Source organism: Monodelphis domestica, chromosome 2, assembly GCF_027887165.1.
Source record: "Monodelphis domestica isolate mMonDom1 chromosome 2, mMonDom1.pri, whole genome shotgun sequence".
NCBI lineage: Eukaryota > Metazoa > Chordata > Mammalia > Didelphimorphia > Didelphidae > Monodelphis > Monodelphis domestica.
In genome coordinates this window covers 449,278,067-449,300,078 of record NC_077228.1, presented here as the reverse complement: position 1 = coordinate 449,300,078, position 22,012 = coordinate 449,278,067, and the positions used below count along the sequence as shown (strand labels likewise).

The 22,012-nt window shown below is 38.3% G+C and overlaps 1 protein-coding gene across 3 annotated transcripts in view; it reads left to right on the top strand.

Moving 5' to 3' along the window:
• The first annotated feature begins 12,571 nt into the window (after nt 1-12,571).
• The window catches only part of PDE10A (phosphodiesterase 10A), a 466,245-nt gene continuing 456,804 nt past the window's right edge, over nt 12,572-22,012 (top strand). For 2 of the 3 annotated variants that reach the window (XM_003340456.4, XM_056814385.1), the window contains exon 1: nt 12,572-14,696. In XM_003340456.4, coding sequence (XP_003340504.2) covers nt 13,616-14,696 — 1,081 coding nt within the window. In that variant the 5' untranslated portion in view covers nt 12,572-13,615. The remainder of the gene's footprint in view (nt 14,697-22,012) is intronic. The other variant, XM_016429717.2, reaches the window with a different exon arrangement.

The following is a 22,012-nucleotide window of genomic DNA, read 5'->3' as shown; positions in this document are numbered from 1 at the left end:
TGATCTCTTTAGGGTATAAACCCAGCAGTGGTTTCAAAGGGCTGGATCAAAGGGCAGGCAGTCTTTTAGTGCCCTTTGGCCATAGTTCCAAATTGCCTTCCAGAATGGTTGGATCAATTCACAACTCCACCAGCAATGCATTAATAGGATCCCTTCATTAATAAAAATCTGCAACTACTTTTCCACTCATATTTTTAGAGAGTTACCTGGAGCCCAGAGTAGTTAAGAGATTTTTCCCCAGAGTGAAGCAACCAATATGAATCAGAGGCAGGACATAGATGAAGGCTGTCTAGATTCTTAGGGCATTTTGCTCTGCATTTGACATGCTTGCCTTTTGTATCATCATTGCCCCCTCATCCAAAGCTGCACTGAAAAATTCAAGTGGAACTTGGCCATTTTGTGATTTTTATATTAATCACATGGATGAATTGTACAAGGAGACACATTACTGTATAATTTTCTCTATAGCTTTCACCACTTAAAGTTTTGCAAATTAAGACCATGAAGTATCATCAAGATACAGTCCTTTTTGAAGGAGCAACTAAGTCTATGGTCTAGTGAGTAAGAGAATGACTCTTCATCTTATGAATATTAGTATTTTATCCCAAAGAATGTCATTTGTGTAGAGCTCTATTCATCAACTTGGGGGAAAGTATTCAACTTTCTTCCTTCATTGGCATATAGTTTTCCTTTGGTGAAATATCTGAGATCAGGCAAAAACTAACATTAATCTTGTAGAAGAACAAGAATGGGTCAGGTTTAATCATATATGCATGTGTGTAAGTATACATTCACATATATAGTGTATATGTATGCATATGTGTATACAGAATTTTATTTTTTTCTCCAACCCCAATCTAAGGGGCCATTTTCCCATTTGTAATACTTTTGGTTTGTTTGGTTTGTTTTCCTTTTTTGTTCTTATCAAAAGAAGGTATGAAGGTAAAGGAGTTGGGGATTGGATTAGGTTGGGGTTAGACTCATTACCAGTAACTACACTGATGTGAGGAACTACCAGTATAAAACTGCGGAAATCCCCTTTCACTGATGCAGATCAACTGAGATATATAATCTTGGAAAGTTTCCTAGACCAACCAAAGGTTAAGTGCATTAAATGTATCACTTTAGCCTAGATTTTTCTGATTCTCAGACTAATTCTCAATTCATTATGCCCCTACCACAGAATACTTTTGGTATAATACATTGTTTGTATTGTTACACTTTGTGTGTGATTCTCTTATGCATATAAAATTTAGTATTAATATTGGGATCATTGAAAAGCAATGTGAGATATTTCCATTTTGAAAGCAGTCAGACAAGACTTTGAATTGAGGAACATTAAATCCTTTATCATGTTTTAATTTTTGTGAAATCAAAAGTATTTAAAATGTAAATTATCTTTGCCTGACAGTCATGGAGAGTATAGTGAAAGGCCAAATGATTTCATCTTGCCTGAGTAATGTTCATAGCATTTTTAGTGCTCTGTGAATAAAATAAATCCTATTAATGAACTACTTAAAAGGATTTATATTATCAAAATTATATGGAGAAAATGTAAATTACTGACATAGGTATAGAGACAATCCCTATCTGTTGGCAATATTGTTGATGCGGTAAATGAATTAAAAAATAAAACTTTGATTTTTAAAAAGTCAAGAATATATTCTTGACTTTCTGTGGGCTCTAGTCCCACCTGAAAGAGGCAAGGAATAAAGCATTCTAGAAAGGACTTTTATTTTGTATGTTTTAGAAAATAAAGTTTTATTATTTTTTATTTCATTTACCCCATCAACAATATTGCACTCCACACTATAGTATTAAGTTTAATTGTAGCAGTTGCCTGCCTGTATCTCTTTTTGAAGTGTGATTGAGTTAAAGGAATAATGTTATTGGCTGAGCCAAGATATTAGTTCCACCTCCAAGGACTCTAAAAACTAAGTCCCCATGAGAGCAGGAGTGAAATATTTTGCAAAATGGGACCTATCTGTAGACGAGATTTCCAGCAGGCAGAAATTATCTCTATTCTCCTTTCCTAAATGCCTACCCCCATATTGGCTACCTTGCTTTGAAAGGAAGTCATGGACCTGTAGGATATAATGCATATACTGGGAAACATGGATACATACTCCCAAAAGAACTAGATAATCGCTCAAGGGAGGAATATGACCTTTGGCAAAAGAGAAGAGTGTCAGTCAGAGAAGAGTAGACCCTGGGAATCCAGTTGAGCAGCCCACCCATTAGAGAAATCTGGGTAAGTAGAGTCAGGTGGCACAGGAGATGGAGTCTAAAATGCCAAATCTTGTAACTGGCAAAGAGGGCATTGCTTCATGGCAAGAAGACTTTTTTCCTTCCTCTCTCCCTTGCCCAGCTAGGTGGTACAGTGATAGAGCATGGTGCCTGGATTCAGAAAGACTGGAGTTCATATACTGCTTCAGTTATTTTACTAGCTGTGTGACCTTGAGCAATTAAATTAACCTCTGTTTGGCTTGGTTTTCTCATCTGTAAAATGAGGATAATAGCACCCATTTTGGAGGGTTGTCCTGAGGATCTAATGAGATATTTTTAAAGTGCTTATCAAAGGGGCTAATATATAGCTTTGTTCAGCAGTGTCAGTCTTTTCTGACTCTATGACCCCATTTGGGGCTTTCTTGACAAAGATCGTGGAATGGTTTGCCATTTCCTTCTCCAGCTCCTTGTACAGATGAAGAACTGAGTCAGAGCTTAGGGTCACAACACTAGTGTGTGAGGCTGGATTAGAACTTGAAACTGATTTGTGCCACCTAGCTGTCTCCCTGGCAGATAGTAGGCACTATTTAAAAACACATTCCCTTTCCTTCTTCTGAACTCAAGGAGAGTTTCAGGCTCTGTAGTACCAGGAACTATAAGTTGCCTTTGCCACAATGTGTCTTCTATTCATATGCCTCACTCCTATTTTACTCTACATTTGTGCCCACTCTTCCCAGGGAAGCTGTGTACTTATGGGCACCCTAAGTTTTTTTGGGGGGGAATGTTTTTGTAGCCTTCATTTGTATTTTGCCATTTGGGTAAATTCCTTTGCCAATGGAAAATGAGTATACTAACAGATTATTAATGGAAACTATGCTGGAGGGGTCCATGAGTGTTAGAAGAATGGGCCAAAGGGTTAAGCCTCGAGCCCGAGGTTGCAGTGGCCCCATGGGAAGCAAAACTGAAAGCGAAAGCATTGTGTTGGGGAGGGGGAGGTATTCCAGAAGGAATTATTACAAATTCATAAATTTGTACCTATATACTATCCAATTCCTTATTTCTTGAATCTGCTCCATTGCTGGATAAAGCTGTTTTTTCATAGATTCCATGCCATTTTCTGTCAAATCATTTAGGTAACAAACATTCCTGAGAACATCTGTTTATTTTTTGCATGCTCCTAGGTAATTTTTATACTGCTTTAATGCATTTGGTACTTTTTCTCTTTCAATAGGTTGCTTTCTCTGAAACAAAAGGTAGTTTGTGTTCAACACACAGGATTAACTACATTGCCTGAAGCTTTTCTATTAGAAAATCCAAATTCTAAAAAAGAAAATCCTATGACATCAGCACTTATGTGTGTGTCCATTTCAGTGTAATTGTGTACGTCAGTAGCTGAGAGAGCCTGATCATTGCATTGAGCTCAGTCCTTTTCTTCCTTTTGGCGCTTCAATAAAAGCTCTAGAGGGAAAGGGGAAAAAAACAAAACAAAACAAAACACAACAATTCGATTGTTCTCTCCTCTTTAGAGCCTGTCATTTTAATAAGACTAAGGCTAACATTGAAAATATATCTATGCAAATACATACAGCCTTGACTTTAAAGCTCCAGAATAATTCAGCCAGTCAACAAGCATTTATTAAGGGATTACTATATGTCAGGCACCGAGGGGATACAGAAAAAAGACAAAAACAAGTTGCCATACTCAAGGAGGTTATGTTCTAATGGGAGACTCTGACGCAGTATAATCTTGCCCAAGACATCCAAGTCCAAGTTTGGACAAGACTCACAGGCCTGATCCATTCTGGACAGTGCCTGAAGTAGTTCTTAGGCCAACTTGGAGGGTCAGGTCCTTTTTGATTGATTAAACCCCAGAAGCAGCCTAGCATAATCTGAAACTTTTGTCTCATACAACTAAATGAGCCTCCTAAGTGTATTCTAGAATTGGATAATCTAAGAGTAGATCAAGACCTTCATGGACTTCTTTAAATTAAAACTCAGTCCCAGACCAAGACCCAGACTAAATTCTGGGTTCAATTGGGACCAGCCTCCAATCTGGGCAAAAAGGTATGGAAATGTGCACTGCATTATTTATCCAACTGAATCATTCTCAATTTGGGATTTTGTTTTGAAAAGCAGTATGTACTTTCATAACCATGCTGCTCATCATTTCACAGATTTGCGAAGTACTTCGTTTGTGCAAGACATGTTTATTTTCTTAGGAACAGTTTGAATCTTTGTGTTTCCATTCACACAACACCATATGCCAATGGAAAGAGTACTGGTCTTGGAATCAGAAGAGGTAGGTTCAAGTCCTGACTGTTTATGACCGTAGTCATGTAACTGGGCAGTTTTTTGAACCTCAGTTTCCTCATCTATTAAAAGGGGATGTTAGTACTTCCACTAGCTATGTCACATTGTACTTTATAACCTTATATTTGGGTTAATATCATTTTCATTATCAAGATAATCCAAGCAGCAGCTGGGCAGGGCTAATAGAAAAATGTTGGATCAATAGTCAGGAAAATATAAGTTCAAATCCAATCTCCTTCATGTACTAGCTATATGACCCTGGGTAAGTCACTTAACTTTTATCTCAGTTTCCTCAATTGTAAAATATAGTAACACCTACCACCCAAGATTATTATTAAGATCAAACAAGATAATATTTGTAAAGTGCTTAGCATAGTGACCAGAACATAGTAGGCACTAAAGAAATGTTTAAGGGCAGCTAGGTGGCTCAGTAAGTAGAGAGCCAGGCTCAGTGTCTAGAGGACCTGGGTTCAAATTTGGTCTCAGACACTTTCCAACTATGTGACCAGTCACTTAACCCCAGTTGTTTAGTCCTTATTGCTCTTTTGCCTCAGAACCTATATTTAATATGATTCTAAGGCAGAAGATATGGATTTAAAGAAACAAAATCCTTCCTTCCTTCCTTCCTTCCTTCCTTCCTTCCTTCCTTCCTTCCTTCCTTCCTTCCTTCCTTCCTTCCTTCCTTCCTTCCTTCCTTCCTTCCTTCCTTCCTTCCTTCCTTCCTTCCTGACAACATCAGCAGCAACCTTACACTGGACACTCCCAAATGCTTTGTGTTATGTTGATTTAACTTCTTTTTAGATTTAGCATTTCATCAATAAACTATTACTAGCAAACTGAAAAAAATATATAGGCAGGTCTTTAAATCAGATAATAATTAGAAACATCATCCTAAACTAGTATAACCTATATAGAAGGAATTCTAAATTTTTAATTACTAACCATGTTTGTATTCTTATTTTGGGGAATAATCAAATGGATATTCTAGTAGTACTTGAGGATTGTCATCTTTTAGTGTTCATTGTTTTGATGATAAAAGAATTGTTGCTTTGGTTCCTTGAAATTGGTGCTATTATGGGTATGGTGGAGCTCTTGAGTGTGGTCTCATTAAAAATAAAAGTGTAAAACAGAATTGCCCCCTTTTGTTTTGAAGCAGGAGATATACAAAATTGTAGGACTGACATGAATACACATTCCATTACAATGTAAAGTACTACTGCAGATAGTGAATAACAAAAAAAGATCTCAGTCATAGCAAAAATCTCATTTACTTTAGAGATCTGAAAAAAAAGGAAAGAAAAAACACAACAAATAAAAATGAATGGAAATTCATAGTATAAAATGCAAAAGAATTTGGACATACAGTCCCATAAAGTTTATATACTACTGAACTTGCTAGCCCTCTACATGTTTTTCTTCAGTTTACAGTACTTCATTAGGATCAAGACAAGGGAGTTTTTAAATTAATAAGTAGCCTCAATAATCCCCTAAACCAAATGATTTATCTTAGATATCAAATCCTTCCTTAATCTTCATTACTACTCTTATTTTTTTTTTGTATTTTAATTTAAACTCTCTATATTAGACATTGGTTTTCCTGCTAATTTTCCATAGACTGAAAATAAAAGTCACAGCTGTTTTGGGTACAGGTTTTCCTGAAGCAACTGATTATTTTAAATGGCTATCTATTACACTTAGTACTTTGTCATAACAGGAGAAACTTATATAAGAATATTAGTAATAGCATATTTATGCTAAGAATTTAGTGTCATTCATAAAAGCTCCATAGCACTTTTTCTCACTAATACAATTAAAGATTTCCACCTTACCCTTCTCCTCAGGGCAGGAAACCATGGCAAAGGCCATTCTGACTGAGCACATGTTCTGCTGGGTCCCATCAAGGATTGAATGAAGGCCTACTGATGGACTCAGTAACCAGCACACCCAACTAGACCCATTTGTCTCTAGGAATTCAAGTACAAAGTAATATTTGGGGGGGGGCATAGAAACTCAAGAAATCATTCACTAAGTGATATATGAAGGAGATTAACCATGTGAAATATCAGATTCCATGCAATTTTGTAATTTAGGAGTAAACTGTTAACTTCCAGTCATGAGAAACAAAATTCACTTGAGCCACCACTTGTCAGTCAGGCTATACTTTTTTCCTTTCTTCAAAAATATCCAAAACCCTTCAATAAACATTTATTAGGTGCCTAATATACAAGATATTTTATTAGTGGCTGGAACAAAACACTTTAAGATTTTTCTTCTGAACATTATTAATTTTTCTTCTTGTAAAAGATGGAACTCTATTATTAGTATTGAAAGTATTAGTTATGTGAAACTGGCAATTTTTAAGTTTCCTGAAAATTATAAAAATTAAACTTAATTGAAAAAGTCAAAACCAATTTGGTGTTTATGGCATGGAAAAAATAAAAGGAAGTCATTAAAGTTTTTTGCCAATGTCTAGTCAAAAATCTGGGCAAGTTTTAGCTTTTTGATTTTGTTTGCATTTTCCCTTCAAAATTTTCCTATAATGCTTCCTTTTGCTATTTTGCTAATATTTACTATAATATTAAAGTACTAAGTTTAAGAGATAGCCATTTAAAAAGAAATCATTTGGTCAGGAAAACCTGTACCCCAAACAGAAGTAATAGACAGAAATACTATCTTAATTTGATACAGTTAAATAACTTATATGGTTATTGAAATCTTTAACATGAAAGATTATTTCAAATATACCTTATTTGGAATCAGTGAAATAAATTAAATTTATATAATGCAAAAATATCTAGGAATATTGGGGTTGTGAAAAGTTGTTTTTATTTGTTTAGTGATATTTTAAACAATGTTTCCTTCCTCAGTAATAATGGCTTTGTAATATCCCACTCCTCCCTGCCAGTCTTTCCAATGTTTGTTGTTGTGTTTGAATAAGAAAACACTAGCCATCTGATTTTCATTTTCAATCCATAATATTCCTGAAATTAACTTCTTTGTTGCAGTTCTTTTCTTTCCCTGGCACTACCCCAACCCATCTCAGGTTTTTACTTTTTCTTCTTTTCCTTTTGATCCTTCCTTTACATTCTCTCCAAAATTTGAGTCTCTTTTATCTATGACAAATAAATAATTTATTGAGTGCCTATGATATGCCAGGAACTGTTCTAAGTGCTAGAGCAAAAGACCCTGCTTTCAAGGAGTTTACAATAGAATGAGAGAGACAATATGCAAAAAAATATATACAAACAAGATAAATAAGAAATAATTCACTCAAAGAAGGCACTGGAATTAAGAAGGGTTGGGAAAGACTTTCTGTAAAAGATTTTTTCATCAAGACTTAAAGGAAATCCAGGGATGTCTATCAATGGAGTTGAGGAGGAAGAGTTCTGGAGACATAGGAAAAAACCCAGAGAAAAAAACAAACCCTTTTTATTCTTTCATCCTTCTTAGATCCCTCTCTGCCCTTCCTTCATTTCTGTCCCCTTTTATTTCCTTCTAAGTTTTCTGAAATGTCTACCCTTAATGGTGCTCAATCTCCCTCAAACCAATTCATATGCAAGTGAGATGGGATGCCTATTTCTTCCCTACCCTTCTTCCTTTTTGATTATCTAGTCTTCATCTTCTGTCCTTCTATCATGCAATAGTTATTTCTTTATGTTTCTCTCACCTCCCGTTTTTGTTTACTAAAAAAAGTCATTAAAATAGTAAAAAGCTTCCTTCATCCTTCATCATTTTTACCTTTCTTTGTGGCCCTTAAAAACATCAGGGTTATGAGAAGACATTTGTTTCTTATCCCCTATTAATATGTAGATGATTTATCCCCATATATTCCCTTTCAATGAAAGAGAATGACCAGTTAAAAGAAAAAAAAATTACATATAGAGGATGACTGTTTAGGAGGGGGAAACCATACAGGGGAAAATAAATTTGAGTGATATAAACAAGATCACTAAAATATAATAAAAACAACACTGGAGATTTGTAGGTATCTAAAATATAGATGGTGCTCAAGATTTCCTATTTTTTATGGTTAGGTAGCTAATTACAAATAATTTATCAATTGTAAATCAATATGAACTGTAGCTGTGGTAAGAGGAGGCAGTTTCAGAAGGCATAGTATCATACCTTGAGGAATTTATAGTGGGTTTGGTAGCACTGTACATGAAATAACATGTAGATAGTTACAAAGAAACGTGTCAACATAGACATATTCTTCAGTACAGGTGAAATTGGTACTTGCTAAAAAGATACTGGACAAAGAGGTTATTGAATTGGTATGGGGCTATTTGAAGAAAGTGTGGCCTGTGGAGAAATCATCTTGTAGCCAGGTATGAACAGATTAAGTGGTTTAGGGGAAGGCACTGGAGGATAAAGACTGGCACTAATTAATGACCATTCTCTTTGAAAACAGAAGTTTGTGCCTAAATGAGCTGTGTGGCTTCTTCAGTTGGGGAACTCCCAGCATGGGAATGCTATGCCCTAGTAAGTCCTAAGAAATTGCACCTGAGATACATAAAGTTTAAGTGGTTTACTCAAAGAGTTAATAAGAATCAGAGGCATAATTTGATTTTAGGCTCTCCTGAGTCCAAGCCCATTGCTCTATCCACAGTTCCACAAAATGAGGAAGCTGTGTAGAAAATGATAGTAATGTGGTAATTCATCTTTGAAATTTGGGTATAGACTTGAATGCACTTGGAATAATCCAGGAGCTGGGTTGGAATGCTACCTCTGACATTTATCAGCTGCCCACTGCTAGTCACTTAACCTCTGTCAATCTCAGTCTCCTCACCCATAAAATGGGGATAACCACACCTCTCTCCAAGAATTATTGGGAAGATCAAACGAAATAGTATCTCTAAAGTGCTTTGCAAAAATCAAAATGCTAAATAAAAGTGCATTCTCATAAAGCTAGCTGCCTTTGGTACTACACAGGCAGATGATAGTTCATTCCTTTATCAAGTTGTAGAATTTGACATCTGAATATCTTGTTTTTACTGAATATCAAATAAAGATGTAAATGTACCAACAAATTCTTCATCATAGATATCTTTTAAACATAGGTCATACATTTTTTAAAGGGACATAAAAAAGTCTTTATCTTTAGTAATAGACAATTCATCATCTGACCTTTTGTACATCTTATTTTTACTGTATGGGGGTCAGGGAGAGATTACTATCAATTACAAGAAGGAACAAAGCCATTAAAATAATTCTGATGGATGAATTGTATAACCATTGTATTCTTGAAAATGTGTAAAAGATACCATCATTCTGTGGATTGCATACTTATTAAATAGTTCATAAAATATTGGTAAGTTAACAAAGAAGGTAGTTGGTGAATCTCTTTTAGGGGCAAACTGTGGTGGGCTTGATGTATTCATGAAACATAGAGGACATTTTACTTAAATTAAAAAGTTTCCATGAATTCAAAGAAAAAATATTTAGATGTCTAGTCTTATTTAACCCTTAAGGATTTTGGGCATAGTGACTTTAAAAGTAGCCAATAAATGGTTCCTTCCATTTATAAACTATTATACAAAACTTAAAACATTTACTCAAATTTTATTAGTACTAGATATAAAAAACTAGCAAAATACAGAACAGTGTTTAGTATTCAGAGTGTTATAAACTTATGCTTACCTTGGCCTTAAAAAATTAAGTCCTATTTTCTACTAGAGATCAATCTCTAGTTATGGCTTCTATGCCATATGGTTAGTCTAGGGGCTTCTGTTATGATGAAAAAATAACTTTATTCTTTGATTGTGTGAGTGTATGTATGTAATATCAGACATCTGTGGGGGAGGTTGGAGAAGAAAGATGAGAAAATAATTTGGTATTCACAAACCTCTTAGAATTCTTTTGGTTTTAAATTTTGTGATGTAGGCCAAGATATTTTCTCAAATGACTATGATAGAATATAAACCATTTCTTTTGAATGACCACTGAAACTTAGTAGAAAATTTCCCTTGAAAAATTTTCCTATGTCTTTGAAGTCAGAATGTAGCTCTAAAATGCAAATATTCACTCTTAAATCCTACCTATCTCACAGGATTGGGTGTGAAGAACGAAGTTGTATGCTATAATATAGAAGGAAGTACTTTGAACCCTAAGGTACAAGTGTAAATTTAATAGGTTATCTGTGAACACTCACCTCAAACTTAAGTGTGAGCTCACAGTATTTTGATGTGTTCCTTTCCAGGAACGGTTTCTTCTAAGAAGTCTTGCATAGTAATTGCCACTTTATTCTCTTTTGATGACGGTCTAGCTTAATAATGTAACTTTGTTTTGGAGCTATCAATGTGTTAGTGACAAAACTTTTTCTCCTTTCTTGATGTTATATATCACTATAGAAAAATCAAAAGAAAAGCAGTGGGCCCAGGAGAAAACATTCGGAGGGTGTTGCAACACCGGGACTCATCGGGGTGAGTAAAAAAAGCACACCTTTATGTCCGTGTGATTAATATCTCGTAAGCAAGCCCTGATTTTATTTCCCACCCAATCCTCCATCTAGTATACACAAAGAAATTTGGTTTCTAACAGTAGGCAAAAGGTTTAACAAAATCTTGCTGAGGGTCATTAAAACTGTTCCCAGAATTGTTTGCCTTTGTCATTCCCTATGGTCACTTTTGAATCGGCTGAAAAACCGGTCCATTTGGAGAAAAGAAAGACAAGTTATTGTCATTCGTGGGATTCGAATAAAGGGTTAATTAAGATATGAAACCTTGCTAATTAATTTATTTAAGATCTCCAGCATAGGGTAGAGCAAATATGTACTCTTTTGTCCCACCTTAGGTTAAAAAGAAATCTGGTTTACATTCAATTTGGATGTGTATCTTCCTCCAACTGGAAACCGCCCTTTTGGCCTCAGGTTCTTTGAAAGATGTTTGAAAGCCACTTTTAATATAAAGGAGAGGAAGAGACCACTTTGAGAAGTACAGATTTCCAGAATATTGTGGCTCTCACCTTTTTCAGACACCGCTGGATATAGTTCCTGCCCAGCTCCAGGCTCCAGAGAAACTTCAGGGTAGTATTCTCAACCATCAGAATCATTTAAAGAGAACAATTCGAAAAATATGTTTATCCTGGGACGCCCAGCGCTGGAGGAAAAGCCCGGAGGGGGGTAGGGAAGGGACCATTTCCTGATAGGTACTAGTTTTTCCTTCTCAGAAAAAAATTGTAAATGTCACTGTAAAATGCCCTCCCTGTAAGGTAAAAGGTCATTGGGACTATTTTCTTTCTGGGAGGGTTTGAGAATTTTGATCTCACGACCGATATTATTGACATCCGTTAAATCATAAATCTAAGGACCGCTGAGAAGGCAAGAAAGGAAACCACGCCACCGGATCATCCATGGAAAGACTAGCATTAAGACAGGATTTCAAACACCAGCCGTTTAGAGTAGATGCAGAAATAAAAATTTCAACTCTTGTGAGTGGGTAAAAAGGACACGCAGATTAGCAGGCTGTATCATTCCTCAAAATGAAAACATCGGAGAATTGGAAAAAAGCAAGTTTAGATCCGGGCCAGGGGAAACCGTTTGTCAGTCGGGAAACTTAACTTCGTGTTCATGGAATACTTTTTGTGACCAGTTTGTCCTTCAAACTGCCTTGGGTGTGAGTATTCCAGCTGAATTGAAGGTGAGCTAATCTCAGCCAAGCAAATGCCACAAAGGTCTGCCCTAGACCTAGTTTAGGGGACAAGTCTGTTCAATCTCACATCTTTCCAAGTCTTATCCATCCTTAGTAAAATACTGAACGTTATTACCTGTCCGTCTCGAGGTTTTCTACCAAACCGTCGCAAACTCTAGGATCTAAACTTTCTGTGCGTTCTAAACTTTCTATGCGGCAACCTACCGAAGCGTGTCATTCTTTTCGCAGTCAGTTTGGTTTCGTTGCCAGGTTAGAAGAGGCGGGCAAAAAGCTAGCTTTAGCTCCGTTTTCTTAGTCATTGGTGCCATAAAGACCCCTTGACTTTGTTTTGATTTTATATGTCCAATGAGTTCGTCATTTCGGTTTTTAATCCACAGAGGTAAGATGGGAAGAGCCACTAAGCTTAAGCAAATAATTTTAAGTTGGGTTTTAAAGAAAATGAGCGAAATGTGAATAATTTCTTTAAACATTTAGGACCTGAAAAAAAAAGTCTACTGTACTTGTGAGTATCTTTTAATCACAAGATGTCCTACAAAGCTTTTCATTCCACCGGAATGACAAGTATTGCCTGCTCTCGTTGTTCTCATTCCTAGGTTAAAGTTAAGTGGAAACAAACGGTAGGTAAGGAGGGAGGATGCTGTTCAGCAGCTCACAACTGGAGTTGCAGCACATCTGTCTAGTTCAAAATTCAGAAAAGATCCAGCATCTGTGTGGCCCCCTTCCCTGCATTTGTCTACTGCCCCCAAGTATACTCATCAGTTCTATGACTTGGCCTGCTTCTCTTCCCTTTTTTCCTTTATCTCCCTCTCTTTGTCCCCCCCCCCCCCCCCCTTCTAATTGTCTTTCTACTCTTTCTGTTCTCTCTCTCTGTCTCGGTGAGTGTGCTTTGGGTACGTATAATGAGAAGGGAGGAGGTAGCTTGAGAAGCAATAGCTCCGCCAGTGGGCGTTTTCTGGCTGCTGCCGGAGCGTCCATGGGAGGCACTGCAGTGATTTTATCCGCTGCTTTTGAGCATCCATCGAGCAACATATACATCAGAGAGCATAGAAAACACACAGACAGAACCCATAGGTATACTTCCCCCCCTCCCCCAACCTCCACAATTGGAGAGGAAGACGAGTCCTTGTTCCATTTGGGAGGCACTGCTGGACCAACCCTGACAGACATCACCATGTCCCCTTCCACCTAGAGAGGGGATGAAAATGTGAAGATTTTACAGGGCGGGGAACCGAAACCAGGAGACAAGGAAAAGGACCCCTTCCCTCATTCCCCCAACCTTTCGCTGTGGTTAGCCTGAAAATCTCCTAGCGGGGAGGGGAGAGTAGACGGAGAAAGGCGCCTGGCTGCGTCCCTGGCTCTTCGTTCCCCCACCTCGCGGCGTCTCTAGCAAACGTCCTGCCTCAAACTACCGCGAAAAAGGGAGGAGGGTCATGTCCAACCCCGAGAAGCCGCTTTTATCCCGCCCCCAGGCCCCACGGTCTGCAGACGGAAAAAAGCCCAGATCCGGCCACCACCAAGAGCACTGGGATCTCGGCAGCGGTGGCCAGGGTGGGGACGGCTTCTGCGCTCCGAAGGCTGGGAACGCCCGCGGCTTCCCCTCGCTCCTGGCCCGCGCCGCCCGGGGCACAGACCGCCCGGGCCCCGGTGGCGCCGGCGCTTGCTTCTCTTCCTGCGGCGCTCGAGGCAGCGGCGGGGTTGTCCCCCCAGTTCCTTTCTCCGTTCCCTCTTCCTCCTCCCCTTTCCCCTCCTCTTCTCCATCTTCCTTTTACTTCTTACCGCCCCCACCTCCCCCTCCTCTTCCTCCTCTTCTCCCCTCCTCATCTTGCTTTCACCTCCCAGCGGGTCTCCAAGGAAGGGAAGCCGCAGCAGAAAGAGCAGGAGGAGGAGGTGGAGGAGGAGGAGGTGGAGGAGGAGATGTTGGAGGAGGAGGAAGAAGAGGAGAAGAAACAGCTCCCTTGATCGTCCATCCGAGCAGTAGTAGTAGCAACAGCAGTGGCATCAGCAGCGGCGGCATTAGCAGCTGCAGCAGCAGCAACAGCAGCAACAGCAACAGCAACAGCAACAGCAACAGCAGCAGCAGTAGCAGCAGCAGTAGCAGCAGCAGCAGCAGCAGCAGCAGCAGCAGCAGCAGGAGGTGGCGGCTGTTTTTCTCTCCTCCTTCTTTCCAGGGTTTGCTGCTCCCAGCCTCCGCCGGTCCCCGGCTGCAGCAGCCGCAACAGCAGCTGCCTCGGTTCCTCCTTTCCTCAGCCGCCTGCAGCCTGTGGTCCTACAATTTCCTAGGAGCTGCAGGGGCAGCCCGCGCCGGCTGTGGGGTCGGAGGCGGCGGCGGTGGTTACAGCAGCAGCAGCAGCAGCAGCAGCAGCAAAATTCAGCAGCAGCAGCAGCAGCCCAGAGGCTCCTTCTTTTCCTTCGCTGCCTCCTCCCCCTTGTCACTAGGGTCAGACATGGAAGATGGACCTTCTAATAATGCTAGCTGCTTTAGAAGGTTTACAGAGTGTTTCCTGAACTCGAGTAAGTGTTTTTATATTTTCTTTATTCGTTTTACCCCAACCCCCCATCTTCCTAATTCTTGTGAGGATGGCGAGGAGAGGGGGGTTGTATTGTAGTGGAAGTTGAGGATTGGAGGAATGTAGCTGGAGGTAGTTCATGCGATTGTGCAGTTTAGAGGGGTGGGCTTTTTCCAAAGTGCATTTTCGCAAAGAGGCAGTGTGAGGGTGGTGGTGTTTTCTAATCCAGTGTGCTTTTTTGGAGAGGAGATGAGAGTAGGAAAATAGATGGAGTGTGCGTGAAGTGGGCTTCATGAGTGTGTCGAAAAGGGTTATTTTTTTTTAAGCGCGCGCGTGTGTATGCGCGTGTGTACTGTATATGAATGCCTCTGAGAGAGGCGGGAGAACTGTAGGTGATTTGTCGAGGAAAAAAAAATACTGTCCAATCCCTGTGTTGAGGTCCCAGAGTTTTTTCTAAGTCTACCTGGCATTTACCCCTCAAGTTACTCTGATTAAGCTCAGAACAGAAAGCCCATTTTTCCTTTTCTAGGCTTGGGACGGACTTGTCCAAAGTCAAAGGTGTTTTATTCACTTTAGAAGCCGGGGGACTGCGGGGTGGGGAAGGGATTAGGTTGAGGGGAGCTTGGTGGCTTCTCCGTTAGTAGAGGAGAACAAGTTACGGGCGCCATGCTGCCTTGACCCCCTCCCTGGGCATGCTGCAAAGAGCACTAATTAGCATGTTGCTGGAGAGTTCTTCAGTCAATTCCCAAACAAATGCATATTTAGTTTTTGCAGTTTTTTGATTTAATTATGGTTGCTGCCGCTCCAACCAGCGTCGGGTGCCTGTGACTTTATTAGAAACTCTTGTTGCCGGAGAGGAAACAAGTGTTTGCTGCACCTGGCACTTTCGGGACCTCAGAGAAAATTGAAGTTTCACGGTCTCTGTACTCCCTTCTGAGATGTATGCTCTGGTCTCTGGCTCCCATTCCAGAATTCTTTTCTGTTAAATGTAGGGTATTAATTGGCATCCAGGTTCTCAATAGAAAATAAGTCCAAAACTGTAATCTTCATGCCCTGGGGACAAGGAAGACAATCTGCAGACAAACTGTTGGATTTACACCTTCTCCCAGCTGGCATCTTCCTTCATCAGGTGCTTTTTATCCCGCAAGTAGGCATGGGACTGGGGACGAGGCAGAGTTGGGGAACTGGCAGAAAAGGGTACTCAACTGGGAAATCACCTTAAAAGTCAAGGGAAAAAGTGGAACGTCTCCAAGAACTAAGGAGGTGCCTTGGGGAGAAGGCTCCAAGGTTAGAGAAAAGAGAAGGTTTTGATAAGTGTCAGAAAAGTAAATCCAAAGTTGGACAAAGAAATTGGGGAATGGGTTAGCAGGGGGTGAATGGATTCCAGTGTGAAAGAGATGTTGCCCTACGTGACCCCCTTCCCCCCAGTTCCAGAAACTACACATTAGACTACTACTGAAGGAAAAGCTTAGGACAGGGAGAACATTTGTCTTTGCAGAAGTCTGTTATTTTCCCAAGGATTCCACCCCCCCCCCCTTGATTTCAACCATCCTTCTCTTGGGGCCCTTCGATTTTGCAGCTTGGCCTTTTCTGGGGGAATGACATCTCATGTTTACCGATTAGGGAAACTTCCCTATTGGGTTAAATGGCTTGCTGATCTCATGCAAGAAGCTCCTTCAGGAGTTTACCAATGCTTTGGAGTCCACTGACTTTTCCATTTCAGGTTTCCTTTTCTTTTTCTTTTTTTTCCCCCAAATATATACTTGAAGGTAAGCACTTTGCTGGGATAGCGTTTGGTATACAGCTTCTAAGGGAAATCAATGGACCTTTTAGGGAATTTTACTCCACCATTGGAAGAACCAAGGCACTGGCTAAATAATCTAACTAGGGGATGCTGGAAAAAGCTTGTAGCTGCTTTCAGTAGAAACAGATTGCTTGCTAAAGGGCAGTTTCTTGTTAAAGGACTTTCCTTTGCTGGATTTCAAGTCAGCCAGGCACCCTCTTGGACATCTTGGATTTGTTTTGTCTGTTAGCTGTCCATTGGCCAGTAAATTACAGCTGTGATACATTGCTTAGTTCCTGTAACCCTTACCTCTAGTCTTGTCCCAGAAAAGTGCACAAGTGAATTGTTCCTGTTACAGGTGCTAATCTATTGCTACAAGTTTCAGAAGTTTAGGGGGTAGAAGAGGGGAAAAGTAAGTGAGTGAGAACTTCTTTACAGTGTAATGTTCATTCCTTTCACTAAATGTACAAGGCAGAAAAAAAAATGCCCTACAGAGAGCAGTGCGAATTTATTTACTTTTCTTATAACAAAGTTGGCAGACAGAATCTAACATATGGGTCAGAGGATTATAGGATCCAAGATTTGGAGCTGGAAGAGATTTTAGAGGTGATAGGGTCTAGTACCTTCATCTTACAGTTGAAAAAACTGAGGTCCAGACCACAGTCACAAACTAATTAGTCCGGTAAAAAGAATTTGAACTCTGTTCTTTTTGAATTCTAGCTTAGTACTCTATTCACCATACTATCCTGCTTCTAAGGAGGTTTTTTTACTCTGAGTGCAAAGTAGAAACCCATGCCATTTATTTCTTTGTCTATAAACAGAAAGCATGGCTCAGTGTGTAGGCTTTCTATTTCTTGTTTTTTGAGCTATACTTACGAATTTCCCTTTTCCTTCAAAAAACACTTCTAGAATATGGGAAATTCACTGACAAAAGCTGGTTGGGGGAAAAGTATGTTGATAAATAAAAAGAATTGGTTTTTAAAAATACATTTAACTGAAAAAATGAGAAGAGAAGGGAGGAAAAAATGTGGAGAAAGGTGATGAGGGCTAACCATTTGATGCTAGAAGATTGTAAAATATTGGACAGTCAGTACCTGCGCTGCCAATAGCCATTTCAGGGGAAGATCTAGAGTTTTAGGAGTGCAGGAGGAAGGTCTCACCATTATATATACTTCCTAGGTCTTTACCTCTACTCATAATACCTTAGATGTTCATTGGAAAATTGGGAGGGGGGCTGAAATTTTTCCTTGGATTATTATAAAAGTAGAAAGATTCTGTTTCTATTCTTTTTTCATCATCTAAAGAGGTCACAAGCTCTTTAGCTCCAAGTAATTTCAATTGATTTATTAATGCTAAATGTAGGTAAATGCCACCAATTTTCCTGAGCCCTGTTTGTCACAGTGAAGCACTTACTCAATTTATGTGTTGTAATGATCTGATTTTTCAAACATTATTTTATAATAAATTGCAAAAGTTAAAAATAAAAACAGAGAAGACAAGAAATTTTGTGGAAGAAAAAGATCCAGTTTTGTGATAATTACTTGACATCCATAGTCCAAGAAAGGAATATTATTATGACATCATCTAGATTTATCTAACATATCTATGATCAGTACAAAAATTTATTAGAATTTTAGATTTTTGAGAATTATAATGAATATAAAATCATGTCCAGTCAAACTGCAGTTTACAAAAAATTCAATAATAGCTGGTTTTAGAATGAGACAGATGTCAAAAAAAGCAAATTATTGTTAAAGACACTAGAATGGGTGCAAAATTGGTCATAATTAAGGAATGGCTTATTACTTCAGAAAAAAGATCATAGATTTTGAAGTGGAAGGAACTTTAGAGGTCACTAGTCCAAGCCTCTTATTTACCTACTAAACACCAGGACTGCTAATGCCTTCCCTCCTAAATCTACTTGGTGCTTACCTATGTTCAGGTTGTTTTTCTATCCAAATATAAGCTCCTCTAAGACCAGGGCATTGTTGTCTTTGTATCTCTTCTTCTAGGGGCATAATTCAAGTTGTTTAATAAATATTTGTGGAATGAATTTCACTGAAAAATAAAGTCCCAGCAAGATTAATTGATTTGTCCATGATCTCCTTGGTATGTCAGAAATGGAACAGTTAGATGGAACTGTGAATAAAGCATTGGTCCTGAAATCATATTCTACCTCAGATCCTTACTGATAGTGTAGCACTAGGCAAGACACTTAACCTCTCCCTTACTCAGTTTCCTCATCTGTAACCTCTCCCTTACTCAGTTTCCTCATCCTCATCATCCTCATCTGGAAATAATAGTTTTGTAAGGATAAAATGAAATATTTGAAAAGCTCATTGGAAACCTGAAATTGCTATATAAATGCAAGCTGTTAGTATTGAATACAGGACCTCAGATTCTAGATCCAGCACTTTCTTCTATACTTCATACACTTTCCATACACTCACATATATTCAATGTCTAATATGTATATAAGTATACACACACATACACACACACACACACACACACACAGAGGTGTTGATGTAACCTCCTCAGAACTCAAAGGAGGAAGGGGACTTTGTGCTGATCCTTCTGTGGTAAAAGGAAGGAATGTTAAATTCAGAATCTGGAAAAACCTGTGCTTGAATCCCATTTCTGACACTTTGTACTTTTGTGATCCTCAGTAAGTCACTTGGCCTCTCTGATCCTCAGTCTGTTGTTCAGGCATTTTTCAATCATGTCTTACTCTTCTTGACACAATTTTTTTGGCAAAGATACTGGTGTGGTTTTCCTTTCCCAACTTGTTTTACAGATGATGAAACTGAGGCAAACAATTAAATTATTTACTCAGGGTTATATAGTTAGTAAATTTCTGAGATCAGGTTTGAATTCAGAAAGATGAAGCTTTTTGACTTCAGGTAAGAAATCCATCAAGCTGCCCTGACTCAGCCTACTTTAACTGTAAAAAAGAGATAATAAAAAAACTACATAACTATCTCAAAGGATCATTTTCAAGCTTAAGTAAGATAATGTATGTAAAGTACTTTGGAGACCTTGAAGAATTATATAAATGACAGCGATTATGAATAAATTAATTAGAAATGTGCTGTTTTAGATCCTTAGAAATAATATTTTAGATTCCGTTTCTAATTAATTTATTTTTCCCTTCCAACCATAATAATTAAATCCTAAACCGTTGTACTCCCCACTCCCTAAAACTGTTCTTCTCCACTCCCCTAAACTACTGATTGAATTGTGCTGTGATGTCCCAGAATGAACTCTGCTACTGATAACACATTTATGACAGAAAATCCTGAGAATATTTGGTAAGCCAGCAAAGGGTTTGCCAATAATATTTTTATGTTATTTAATAAATTCTTTCATATTTTGAGATTTAAACTGACAGTAAATGCGTCAGTATTGAGTAATCTAAATTTTTGTTCTTCATTAGTATCACTGCCTCATTGTTTTTCATTAGTCTCATCCTCTCCTCCAGGAATGGGTAATTGTCTCGGTTATTTGAGGTTCATTGTTTATTTTCATTTCTTAACTAGTGTTTGGGTTGCCAAAATGTGTTAGGGATTTTTGTTAAGCTAGGTAGCATTTAGTAGTGTCATGAAATATAGATAAGAATTGTATGCTAGTGTAGAACTAATAAGAAGAAAAAGGTTTTAACTCTTTAATAAAAAAAATCATTTTCTCAACTCATTTGAAACCAGTATACTAATTCATTATTTTGATCATTCAGATGACTTCAAATTATTTTTCTAATTGACTTTCAAAGCATGTAACATTGAAAAAAGTTTCAATTATGTTCATACAGATTTCAATATATTTGAGGAAACTTAATTTAAATATTCCATGTACTTAAAATATAGAAATATTAAGATTTTTTAAAAGGCACAGTTGGATTTCATTGTTCTATGTATGAATAAGCTCCTTGGGGCTATGGACTTTTTTTTTTTTGTAGTTTCAGCATAGTGCCTGCCATGTAGAAGATTCTTACTACATTCTTGGTGTTTGACTAAATCCTAGTACCTAGATGTACTTCTGACAAATTGTTCTTTTCAGCCCTTCATATTAAGAAACAGTAATTTAATTTTGTCAGTTTCTTTCTCAGCTGTACTTGTTAGGCACAATTCTATCTAAAACATTTGTGGGGGATAGTATATATGTGTGTATGTGTGTGTGTGTGTGTGTATTCTATATTTTTCCAGGTTTTGTATATGTGTGTATGTGTATTTGACTATATTTTTTCCAGGTTTTGTGTGTCTATGTATTATATTCTTTTCAGGTAGGGAAGAAGATTAAAATGATTCTTCTTTAGCTCAAATTTGACCAATATTTTGTTCCCTGCCACTTAAAAAAGAGAGAGGGAAAGGAGAAGAAGAGGTAAAGAGGAAGGAAGGAAGCAAGGAAGGAAGGAAGGAAGGAGAACCTTTATTGAATTAATTCTAGATTCCAAAAGAACTTCTAAACTTAAAACCACAGATGGTCTGTTGAGGCTTTTGTCTATGTTCATTTTTTTCCTGTTTAATCTCTCTCCTGGTTGGCACTTGTCTATTTCCAGCAAATTGTGAATGTTGTATCCAAATTGCTATGTTTATTAATGGGAAGGAGTTAGGAATTTTTTGAAAATGCTTATTTTGTTTTCTGTATTTTCATCCAAGTGAGTACAAAAGACCATATGTATAGGGACCAAACATTTTATCTTTATACTCAATCCTTTAGTCTACATGTCTTTAGTCTTGCCTCTCAAGAGGGCATTTTGAAATTCATTCCTTGATCTGAAGCAAGTGGTTCATGTTGGTTATGTGTCTTCAGGACATTAAATGATTAGACATGATCTTCCCATAGCTTGCCTACAACTTGTCTTCAGGGACTTGTCTTCAGAACTCCCTTACTTAGGAGGGGCACTGGATTTAAAATGACAACATTGGTGTTCCTTTATTTTCCTAGATTTTGGAGCTGAGTAGATTCTCTCAGAATTAATTTAGAGAGTTCACTGTTGCTTGTCCTGTTCAATGAACAACAATGGAAAGACAAAGAGCCCTTTTGTGTGCTTTATACCCCATCTCCTGGCAAAAACAACATGGGTTTGCCTATCTCCAGTTGTCACTGCTGCTGTAGTTTTAGGGGTGCTATGCCAAACAGCAAATAAAAAATTGGGGTTGTTACTTGGAGAAGAACCCTTTGGCTGTTCTTGACTTTTCATTTTGGCAATCCCAGAGATACACAGTAGAAGGTAGAAAATTTTCACCTGTCCCAGACCCTTCCTTTTCCTCATCAATGTTTGCAGCAAAGCCAGATGACAGAATCTCAAAAGTCGGAAGCAAGTTCATTGGCTCTAGGTATCAGCCGGAACCTGACATCCTCTTTTATGATGAGCCTAGACAAGTAGTCATTGAGTCTTTCTCTGAAGATCTCCAAAGAGGAAAGAGATCACTACTGAGGCTGCCCATTTTCCTTTTGAACAGCTTTAATTTATTAAGAAGCTTTTCCTTTAAGCCTAACTTTTCTTCCCTCCTTCCATATTCTACCCATTTGTTGCT